The sequence below is a fragment of the Anopheles coustani genome, chromosome 3, assembly GCF_943734705.1.
Source record: "Anopheles coustani chromosome 3, idAnoCousDA_361_x.2, whole genome shotgun sequence".
Classification (NCBI taxonomy): domain Eukaryota; kingdom Metazoa; phylum Arthropoda; class Insecta; order Diptera; family Culicidae; genus Anopheles; species Anopheles coustani.
This window is the reverse complement of record NC_071288.1, coordinates 13,850,217-13,862,278: the sequence shown is the minus strand read 5'-3', so window position 1 is coordinate 13,862,278 and position 12,062 is coordinate 13,850,217. Positions and strand designations below refer to the sequence as shown.

The 12,062-nt window shown below is 43.8% G+C and overlaps 2 protein-coding genes across 2 annotated transcripts; one reads left to right on the top strand and one right to left on the bottom strand.

Annotated features, from left to right (window-relative positions):
- Nucleotides 1-2,390: 2,390 nt before the first annotated feature.
- LOC131258497 (probable cytochrome P450 4aa1) lies at nt 2,391-7,336 on the top strand. The gene is made up of 8 exons (XM_058259822.1): nt 2,391-2,408; nt 5,290-5,461; nt 5,525-5,722; nt 5,786-5,965; nt 6,049-6,115; nt 6,345-6,471; nt 6,535-6,681; nt 6,749-7,336. Exons 1-8 carry the CDS (start codon nt 2,391-2,393, stop codon nt 7,334-7,336), a joined length of 1,497 nt encoding a protein of 498 aa, XP_058115805.1.
- Nucleotides 7,337-7,759: 423 nt separating this feature from the next.
- Nucleotides 7,760-10,663, bottom strand: LOC131259963 (cadherin EGF LAG seven-pass G-type receptor 1). The gene is made up of 6 exons (XM_058261582.1): nt 10,609-10,663; nt 9,920-10,209; nt 9,736-9,848; nt 8,100-9,667; nt 7,923-8,035; nt 7,760-7,846 (listed from the first exon to the last, which is right to left on the bottom strand). The coding sequence occupies exons 1-6, from the start codon at nt 10,661-10,663 to the stop codon at nt 7,793-7,795; spliced, it is 2,193 nt and encodes a 730-aa protein (XP_058117565.1). The 3' UTR covers nt 7,760-7,792.
- Between the last annotated feature and the right edge of the window lie 1,399 nt (nt 10,664-12,062).

The following is a 12,062-nucleotide window of genomic DNA, read 5'->3' as shown; positions in this document are numbered from 1 at the left end:
TATTTTTTTTTTTCTATTTCCTAAAACAAATTAGCGTAGTTTGGCACACGAAAACAACCACATTGTAGCGTTGCCCAGAAAACGGCGCCAATGGTGATAATCATAGCTTTGATGAGGTTTTTAACACCAAAGACCACACATGATAAGCACCCTCAGAGGTAATGGAAATGAGAAAGGCAAGTGCGCGATAGTTTATATATTAAATAACGGAAAGAACACTTTAGAACAAAACTATAGAAGCAATAGGAAATTGATCATTTTTCGCCAAAACAGAACCATTTTACAAAACCGAAGTTCAGGACTTAGAAATATCCAAATGACCGTATATTTGGTTACTATAGCAACAAACGTGTCCATCTACAAACAAGTAGCATTTATCTGATCAACGTATTTGTACTTTCTGCTACGAATCGTCCATCATCGAAGATGAGTTTGACGACCCCTGATCTACGATAAGAAGGATGAACCTTTTTTTGTTTGTTACTTGTAATGTTGGTACATCCTCGGTGGTTATTTGCAATTATACCCTTGAGAGTGCCTTTCGAAAATTGTGTTGTTATTTAACCTTCACCACACGATACGCGCTGCACTTAACTTCTTCTTATGTATTGCTGCGAATCAATCTGAAGAAGAACGATACACTTACAATATTCTATTTTTTTCACATATTATATTTATTTCTACCTTTTTGTTGCGAAAGATACTTTTTCGCATCATAATTTTCAAGTTTGGCACGTTGAGGCGATGAATTGCCATTTTGTGGATCTCAACATGATTCCAAACGAAATTATTCTGATAAAACAGATTATCAATAACACCAATCATGCTTATTAAATGCCTAATTCACGCGTGGCAATGTTAACTATAGCAAACAATTATTTTCACCGTTATGTCGTTTTTGCCCCGTTTGTATCAAAACGAAAAAATTTGAATTATTTACATTTTCTCTCTCGATGCCCAACGCAGAGTACATAGAACATCAAAAAGGTCGAAACGTGAGCAAACAGTTCTCTATTTATATGTCAGCCTATGGGATAGTGTTGAGTACGCACTTGTTAACTGGACACCAACTCCACAACTTCACCTAGGATACGGTCAACTTCAAAAGGATACAAGCAGGTCATCAACATTGCTGTCTGGAGCCCATCTTGAAATCTTTTCAAATTCGGGGTAAAAAAAATCGACAGAATCACTCCAAAAATCATCTACACCATGAACGTGTGTGAAGTACATGGTGTGTGGATCGTACAACTCGATCGTTCAAAAAGATCGAACAAAAAACAGCACATACAAACTTTCAAAGCGGGAAAAGAACAGACATGGAGAATCAGCAATAGATCCTTTAAAAAATGGTCGAATGTTTATCTCTCTTGAACGATCATTCATTCGTATTTACCAAGGCTACTTGTAGCGCAGGTTCTGACCTGAGAAATTATACGTAAATAACTTCTTCTAAATTACGAGAGCCCATTTTTTTCTTTACATTCCACTTATGGTGGTACTGGCATTTTTATACATCATTTGTACGTTCAATACATTTTTATAACAAGTTTGCATTTTTCGTTATTTTTGTTAAATAAATCGCTTCATACTACGCCATAAACCACCAAAACCATGCACCACAACCTTCTGGGCGCTGAAGGCGGCTTACGGTATTGATGAAGGTAAATAAGCAAATAAACCCAACTATACCGGGTGGTTGGGAAAGGACGGGGGAATTTTTTACTTCCCTTTGCTACTGCAGAGGCGCTGCAATGCTTTTGGTACAAATGTACATATGCTGTACGCCACGTTAATTGAAGGAGATCTGTGAAGAGTATTGGCGCAAAAATTGATGTTTTTTTTACCATTTACAACGCTTCCTTCGATACCGATGTCAATACGGACATGCTGCCGTCTCGGCAAACATTGCGCGTCCCTCTTGGGCCGCACACTTCGCCACGTTCTAGTGTGTCGAGAACATGACGTTTCCCGATAGGCAAAGTCTCCCCACCACACCGTCGATGGATTGCTGTGGATATCGGGAAATCGCGGATTCGCAGGACTGGCAGATTTTATATAAGAACGTGAAGCCATCCGCCTCCAGGGTGATAAGTGCGACACGCATCCGTCGGACACGACATCGCCTTGTCGGATCGTTCCGTGAAGATTCTCGCCATAGTTATATACCCGCGAATTTCGGGCGCGATTCCGCTCGCGTAGGAAGTGAACGATCGTCCGGGAAGTTGGTATCCGCGCGCATCGATACACTGTCCGGCACGGTCGGCCAATCGACTTTACGTGATCTGATTAGATAGAGCCATCGGCTAGGGAGTGTAGCTGTTGTCCGTGTACAACGCCGTCAACTTGAGACGCTTGGCAGCCGAAAGGGACAAACTAGAAATACCAGAATGACATTCTTGCAAGCAGTAAGTATGGTGGCAAAAGTAAATAATTTTGCGCAGGCTCATGCGCATCGTCAGTGATTGCCGATGGTGTTTTGTTTTTTGATGAAATCAAATACAAAAACGGATACAAATCAGTTCATATGTTGGCAGACATCAGTCACGTGGTGGGCGGTTGCAATTTAAATGCAACAGTTGTACGAACAATAAATATAACTGACCCGTGAGCACGATTTGGCTTCTGGAAGTTTCTGGGCGCAAAGCGTAATCTCAAAAGACCACACAAATCAACGGAAAAAGAATTCATTTGCAGTAAATAAATAAACCTTGCGAGAACTCTACACATTTCGTACTACTGTGCAAAATACTAATAGTGGCGCAACAGCGGTGTCGTGAAACACCTACAAACTACAAGAAAAAGTCTCGTACATCTATCATCAGTAACCAGTACAGAAGTGATACTGTTTTAACAAAACTATTTTTTACACTGTGAATGTGTTTCGGGTTTCAAATAAGATCAAGAACCTGATGTAGTGTTATGCACTAAGTTCGATTGAAAAAAAAATAGTTAGCGAACATTCGTCCTTTGAATATTCGTCCAGCGAATGTGGAAAAGGGTTTTGCACAAAAAAAAGTATTTTTTTCTCTTCTCGATGCCTAAAATTCCATGTAAAAAATATCAGTAATAGACGAATCTTGATTAGTTTAAATAGAATATTATTTTGTGCCAATGACAAAAGCTAATCTACTTTTTTGTTTTTGACACAATATTTTAGGTTATATAAAATAAGAAGCTGTTTTAAAATTTCAATTCAATTTCATCAATGATCTTTAGAATGGGTTCAATTTTTTACCAATATGTTTTAGAATACTGTTCAGTATATGTCCAGAACAATTGCTCCATTGATGCTGTGCAATAACGAAACATAATCTGCATAGAAGCCGAACAGCAAAAATTAAAAAAAATCCCCTCAGATTCCCTACTTCATTGTGCGCGTGTGTTTTGAAGAAGTACTTTTCCTCTCCGAGTAAACATCAATTATCCGCATCACGCCCTTCGAGACGCTGCCTCCTGGAGTACTTTCCATGGCGAAGCTATTTTTACTTTATTTTCCCATGTTTTTGCTTGCCGCAATCGTTCCCCGACGTATTTCAGGGCAGTATTAGTTGTTTTTGCGCCGTCACCTTTAACGCCATCCCGCGCAAGTGATGCGCGCCGCAACGAATAATGTAAGCAAATATTGAACACTCATCCTGGCGCGTACAGAATTGCTACCACTCCTCCGGCTCTGCGCACGCTGCACACTTTTTGCCACACTGTAACGTGTTTCCGTTTGTACCATACCGATTTACCAACTGGGGCTCTCAAAAAGCTTAACCTCAATTAGCAATTGAAGAGGCAAGCTTTAGCTCTTCGACGGCAGTACCTCATGGAGGACTATCATGGTCAGCAAGAATGACGCCAATCGGGATGGATCCGGTTGAACCTTGCTTCCTCTTCATAGCTCGACTCATAAGTTCGAGCATAGCTTACATACTTTTATCATTCAATCATGATGGACAGGGGAGCGCAATACGTATAACTCAGTGGGATATCAATTTTGGTAATAAATACAACGTAAAAACGATCCGGACATGCGGAAGAATATGGCATCTTTTGTGCATTACATGTCATGATGTCGAAGGCGTTGATATTGATCTCACACGAAGTAAATAAAATGGTGGCAATGGTGTAGTGCTGAAGAAAAAGAAACCATTGCAACAAATAACCGCTAATTGGTATTTATATCTTAACCATTTTACAACTTCACTGTAGTATTGAATCCTTAAAAGATGCAATAGGACGGACCATACTGCCAGCCTCGAGCAAGTGTGTAGTGGTTTCAAAGAATGCTCCACTGTTCACAATTTAGTCAAATCGTATTTTCTTCCTCGAATCAAAAGACTTACGTTCCAGATAATTTATTTCGAGTCATAATTCAATAGTTCGTCATGTCAATAACTTGTGACAACTTCATAACGAACAAATGTTACCGAGACCGCAAGTTCATCGACCGTTTGATCGATCCATTCGGTGAGTTTCGGTTATGAAAATGCACTGTGCCATTAACGAACCAAGGCCACATTCAGAGGTTCAATTGCGCGGTTCCAACACATGTTTGCTCACAAGCTACTCCTTTTTGAAGTTTTCCCAACTCGTTGGGCCGGCAGACAAACGCCCAAAATGGCGCGAGGAAGGTCACACCATCTCCAACCTGAATAAACGCAGCTACAATGATCGACGATCGTCAATTGTACGAACCTTCCAGTAAGCCCCGGTTGGGCAACCGCTGGCCGACCCGCTTGGTGGTACCGAATTTTTCATAATCGAATTTTGGCGCTCGTTGAGCGACGCCTTGCAGCACCAGGTAGATGTAATTTTGAAATTGAACTGTAATTACGCCGTAGCTTGGAGGTGCTACGAACGGCGATACAAACAAGCCTAATGAGTTTATGTGGCAACACTGAAGGAATGAAAATATGTTATTTTTTCTTACGTCTAACGTGTTAAACAAAACGATCAGTTAAGAAGGATTATTCAGTGTGGTAATAATGGATGGATAGGAAGTGGGCAAAAAATAACTTCTATCAAACATCCGGGAGTCTGGCTCAAGCGGATCGTATTGTTCATCAAGTAACATTGTACTCAACTGTGCCCAAATCAAATAATCGAAAGTGCCTAAAAAAATCTTCTTCTGTTGTTCTTTTACGCATTATGTACACAACATCTCTTACATTCTAGTCGATCTCATCAGTTCAAATACTACCTTTCGCTTATTACGTAGACCCCAGACATGTTAATTACTTGTTTCTATAGTACTAACGTCCTCTTGAATGTTGCGGCTTTTTCTGTGTATTTTTTTAGCTAGAAAAATCGTCTACCGTTGAGCTGTACACGTACATCATTCTTCTACTGACAAGCGTGCTGCTCTATATCTTCTCCGACTACTTTAAAAAATGTATCCTTGCCCTGCGGTTACCCGGCCCAAAGGCCTACCCAATCATTGGCAGCTGTTTGGAAATCACCAAAACGGGACGTAAGTGTTTGTGCTACTAATATGGGCGGTTGCTGAAATATTCATTCCTCGTTCACTTCCCAGTCGTATCGCAAGAGATGGCCAATGCGTACAAAAAATATGGCCCGCTGGCACGCTTCTGGCTTTCAGCCTATCCGATGTTCGTCGTGTTCGATCCGGACGACCTGAAGGTGATTCTGTCGTCGAAAAAGCACACCGATAAGTCGGTCTTTTACAAGCTGCTGCACAATTTCCTCGGCCGCGGTCTCATCACTAGCAGTGGTAAGTGGCCATATGCACGGGGACAAGGTTTTTTCGTTCGTAACGTCGTTCGTTTTTCGCCAGGTCATAAGTGGAGCTCCCACCGGAAGCTTATCCAGCCCTCGTTCAGTATAGCGATATTGGAGAAATTCACCGAAACATTCTCCGACAGTGCATCGGCGCTGATCGACAAGCTGCCAAAGGAGGAAACGGTTCTTAACGTCACAGAGTATGTGAATAACTGCGTACTGGACATCCTCAATGGTAATCGTATTTACACTTTATTACTTTGATCGATGCTGTTAATCGTATAAATGGATCGTTTTTGTATTCTTCTCTCTCCACAGAGGCCGTGCTAGGAGTCCCCGTAAAATCGACTGATAAGAAGGAGATGGAAACGTCACCGTTCCGACAGTAAGTACTCTAATAGAGGTACAAACTTAGAGGAACCAAAAAATGTTAAAAACACCTGTGAGTTGAGGCTGTACTTGGGGCCCTTGGACAATGTTATTGCAGAATTTTGTTTCATCTATCACACAAACAGGTTTAACTGTGTAAATCTTGCTTAAAGATTAGGATTAACGAAATGTTGAGAAAGTTTTGAGAAAATTTTATCGTTTTGTTTTTTTTTTTAAACCTCTAGAGGAAAAGTAGTGGCACCGTACCGGCTTACTCACCCGTGGTTGCTGTTTAATTTCATCTACAAACTGACCGACGCGGCAACCGTCGAACTTGACCAGAAGAAACAGTTGGAGGAGTTCTCTAGAAAGGTACGGAAGACATTCAAAATTTATCTTAACCACCTAAATACCACCTAACTCGGAAACTTACAGATGATCGATCGCCGACGGGAAGCACTGAAGACGCAGAAACCCACCGATAGGCGCTGCCTGATGGACTTTATGATTGAGATATCCAATGAAAACCCGGACTTCACCGAGGACGACATCATCGACGAAGCGTGCACATTCATGCTGGCGGTAAGTGTGGCAAAAAAACGTTTGAAAAGCACAGCCGCTAATGTGGTCCGATGGCGCCTGTTTTCAGGGGCAAGATTCGGTCGGTGCGGCGTTGGCGTTCACACTGTTCCTGCTCGCACGTCATCAGGACCACCAGGCAAAGTGCTACGAGGAGATTCGTCAGCACATCGGTTCCGACCCGAGCATGCTGCCCACGGCCGAGAACATCCGCGAGCTGCGCCATCTAGAGGCGTGCATCAAGGAAAGCCTCCGCCTGTACCCGAGCGTCCCGCTGATGGCGCGCAAGATTGGCGAGGATGTACGGGTGGGCAAGTATCAACTCCCGGCCGGTAGCGAAGTACTGATCCTACCCTACGCCACCCACCGGGTCGAACACGTGTATCCTGATCCGGAGCGGTTCAATCCCGAGCGATTCGGAGACGGAGCGCCCCATCAGAACCCGTACGCGTTCCTTCCGTTCAGTGCCGGTCCGCGCAACTGCATAGGGTACAAGTTTGCGTACATAGAAATGAAGACAATCGTGTCACGAGTGCTGCAAAATTTCCACCTTTCGCCGGCACCGGGCAAAGAGGAGGTGCTACCCATCTTCCGCATGACTCTTCGGGCGAAAGGCGGTCTGTGGGTCAAGCTGACGCCAAGGAAGGTGGTATCCTAGCGGGGACGAATTAACAGCGCAAATAGTTTGCTATCTGTCGAAAGAAACTGTACCGAGCGCGTGGTCAGGGAAAACAATAGAATTATTTTTAAATCTTTTACAATAAAAGGTGATATCGAACGTTTTCATGACAAACAAATACTTTCTGTTGACCATGCATGGTAGAAAGCTACCAACTACGCAAATTGTACACTTTATTGTCCGACACACTACAAAAAGGTTGATGTTTAAAAAATAAAAGAGCAAAAAGCCCATTAATAATCAAAAAAAGAAATCAACTCAGCTTCGGTTCGACACTGTTGGCAAGAGGTAAGAGATCCTATCAAAAGTAGTTACACCGACAAACGTGTTTGTGTAAATCGGTGGTGATCAAAAAGTGCTGCAATCTTTAGAAGTCCATTTCTGTCAGTCTGATTGAGAGTGTCAGTTTGTAGTATGCCGCTGGGTTGGGTTTGCTTAAAAGTATACGATCAACTTATCGTCCACTGACATATCTTCAGTGCAATTGTTCTGTAACGAAAGAAGTGATACTTATTTACTATTTAATATATTTCCTTTGCATTGCACACACACGGACAAATTTTACCTTTTCTTCATACTTTTCTTGCCAATGCAGAAGCAAGTGATTGAGGTTCTGTCCCGCGAGTTCCTCCTGTTCCAATGCACGGGTGTTTTGGGTATGTGTGCGTCTCGCGGTTTCTATGGAAGAATGAGAGCGTTTAAGTACCGTAAATGCCTTAGCCACAAACAAATAAGCCCATACCCCGTTCGTTGTCCATAAAGTCCTGATTGTCGCTACCCAGCGTAGAAGATGCGGCGCAATCCGTTAGCCGGCCACCGCTACTGAGGGTCGGTCGTTCCAGCATCCGTTGCTCTGCTCGTTGCAACAGGAATCGATTCGAGCTGGCTTGGTTCTTCAGGGGCGGAACACCCGACGCATGGCCCACGATTTGCTCGGCCGACGACACCTTTCGCTTCCGGCGGCGGTACACACAGCGTACCAATCCTCCGACCAGCAACACTCCTAGTAGACAGGCAACGACAATGTTCACTATCAGAAGGTTCGACGTAAGGGAAGCGGTTTCCGGGCGCAACTTCACGACCACCGGAACGGTCGCAGATTTCTGAGGCGTACCGGAGTCGGTGACAGTGGCCAGCAAGCGCATCGCTAGCGGAAGGTCAGTTCGGTTTGAAACCAACCACAGATTTCCGTACGGATCCACCCGAAAGAGATTGCTGTAGTTACCCTTCAGCACGAACGACAGCTCATCGGTACGATCACCGTCGGCCGCCTCGATCCGACCTACTAGCTGGGGCAGTTGTTGCTGTGCGTGCTGTGGACTCTCGATTACGAAGGAGTAGAAAGGTTTCCGGAAGCGTGGTTCCCACATGTTTGCCGGCAGCACATCGATTACCACGTTCGTGGTGTGATTACGTCCTCCGGGCGCATCGATTGAGTCAACCGTAAAACCGTACTGTGGTGTCCGTCTGTAGGTTAGCGGTTTCGCTAGGACGATCTCTCCGCCCGGTCCCACACGAAACTGTTCCTGCGCTACCGAGGGTCCAACGATGGTGTACCGCAGCCGACCGTCACCGCCACCTGGGAGCTGCGCGATCTTCGCGCCAGGGTTCGCATCTTCCCGCACCGTAGCGTAGAACGTTCCCCGGACGAATGCTGCCCCTTCGATCTTGCCCGGCAGTTGCTGTTGTTGCTGCTGTTGAACACTGATGTCGCTTAATGAAGTTCCGGCTACTTTCGGAGGCGAAAGAACAACCGTGGTCAGCGCGTAACGGTCGGGGTTGTCCACCTGTGTCGCTTTTACTACGATCGTACGCGAATGGGGCACCTGCCCCGATGCCAAGGTACGCGTCATCCGAATGGTTCCGCTGATCGGATGGATTTCAAACCCGCCGTCATCCTCCGAGCCGTTCGAGGATACGATCGAGTAGCGTATGTCTGCCCGAATGCCCCGATCCTGATCCTCGGCCCGGATTCGCTCGGGTGTAACGGCAATGTCGCCCTTTTCGTCCGGAAGCTGCCCGTAATAGACATCGCGTGCAAACTTTGGATTTTGATCGTCCGAGTCCAGCACCCGGATCGTGACGTACGTGTCGGAATACTTCGGCGGTTTGCCCTGATCCTGGGCGCGGATCTTTACGGTGAAGTTTTGCACCGTCTCGTAGTCGATATATTTCTTCAGCACGAGCGTTCCTTCGAGCGGTGTTACGAAGGCCACATATTCGGAGTACGGCCCGGGCAAGGTTTGGTACTCTACCGTCGAGTATGGGCCCGGTTGGTCGAGATCGTGCGCTCGAATCCCTTGTAGTATTCTGTGAGTGAGAAAAAAGAAACCCTTTTGCTAGCTGATAATCGGACGATAGCTGAGTTAGAAACCTACCTCGTCCCGATAACCGTTACCTCCGAAAGGTTCAGCTTATACGGAGCACCGATCCAAATCGGAGCATTATCGTTAACATCCGTAACTCGTATGTTGACCGGTATGATAATCCCCTTGGAACGCAAAGGTTAAGAATAGTTGATTTTTGTGTTTCGAATTAAACATTGAACCCTTGCCCACTTACCGCATCATCGGAAAATTTTCTCTCACAGATCACATTCACAAATACGGCTGACGGACCGATGAGACCTTCCTTGTCCAGCGGTTTGGCAACGATCAGATCCTTCGTCCCGGGCGCAATATACACTGGCGAGTCCTTTTCACGCAACGTCAACACAATGTCCTTGCCCGGGTCGCCCAGCACTCGCAAACTACCAACGACCGAGCCGACGGCAATGTCCTCGTTGGCAAAGAAGTTTACCGCTGAGCCACCGCCGTCCAAGTAGCATCGATTGTCGAGCAACTGACCGTAGACTTGATGGACCAACAGAAAAATTATGATTTTATCGATACATGTGACAATTTTTGAAAGAGTACAACTATCTGAAATATCTTTTTTAAGAATTAATATCCGCGTTTCTTCGAAATTTCGAAATAAATAAAAACACATTTCTCAAACAATTTTCATAACTTTTGCAAATTTGAATTCCCTGCTAAGAAATGAGATGTATCATCGTACTGTAGTTGACACATTGCATTTTCTCTCCTGAAATGAATCGCACCACGCTAAAGACTTTATTTGCCAACTGGCTACTGAGAGTTCCTACTCGTTGTACTCTGCCTTGTTACCCTTTACCCTTCACACACTCATCCTTTGGAACCAGATTGGACGGCGCCACTTCCGTTCGCACCTTAGCGCCACAAACTACTTACCATGTATGAAAAGCAAACAACAATGCAATACTGATAGTGTGAACTTTAGCACCATGATCTTTCTGTTTTTACGCTTGAAGATTGCCGCCTGTAATCAAATCAAATGGCTCATTTTATTTCTCACACCTTGGAAACATTTAACTTAGGGTGCGCGTGTGCCACGGAAAGAAATCTTGGGTGCGTAACTGTGCAGCAATAGACAAAATGTGAGACCAGGAACCATGAATGTTGTAGCAGGAATATCCTTCTATGTTGGAAATTTTTAAACAATTTGGACATCCTTCCACCGGTTCCGAAATTGATACCTAGTTATTGAACAGATCAATATTATATTGTGATTTGTGGGTAAAAAAAGAGTAACGAATTGAATATACAGAACTTTTCCTATACATATAAAATGCATTCAAGTTTTTTTTTAAATCAATATTTCAAACAAGGTTGTTCCTCGCTTTTCTGTTCGTTGAAGTCACCGAGCGGAACACACCCAAAAACCAAAACTACCTATTTTTGGTAAAACATTGGGTGATTAAACGTTGTTAAAAACCACTCTAACCAAGTTTTGAAACTCATTTAGTGCAAAACTTCTGAATATTATGGAACACTTGTAGAAAAAAAAACCTTTTTTCCATTAATTATTACACGTAACAACACCTGGTTTGTTTTTCCATACACCATATATACCATTTATTTACACTCCGCTGGCGTCTATTTTTTGACCATTTAAAGTCCTTCACCACAAGTTCACACCGACCGGAAACCTTGATCTGCTTCAGCTTTTCACACAGCCTTGTACAGGGGCACTTGCATCGTACCACTTTTGATTATTTGGATAACTTTTCGATTACGGTTCTACCACCGTGTTACTCTAATATAGCCTCCGAGTAACGAGTACCCCCGAACCAAAGGTACCATCTTTGTTTCTTTCCGCTTCGTTTATTTACAGTGCTCAGTGTCTTGTGCAAACGATGCGCCATGCCGTCTTCCCACTCACCTGAGAAATGGAAATTGTCGAAGATCTGCCGAGAATCCAATCGGTCACCTCTAGAGTATTTCTTGCGGTAATTTGTGTATGTCCGGCAGCAAAATCACATACATAGCTATACGAATTATAGTTTTTACTCGAGAATGTTTGAATTTTCCACGCACCAAGGAAGAGGACTGTAATTTAGAAAGTTTTCCCGCAGACTTCCTTGTACAAAACAACACAAAAAATTATGATCACAAACGTCAAGCACATTCAGCGCCCAAAAAGGTAAATATACATAAGAAACGCCAAAGTGCACGAAGCGTTTTTATCCCAAGATGTATAGATACCGCTAACTGAATGTTGGAATTTGGATATTCGTTTTTCTTGTAATATTTATTTTAATACCATACTATCGACTGCATTGTTATTCATATGCTGCCGGTTCATATTACCCCAAACGATCTAATGGTTTGGAGATAACATATTA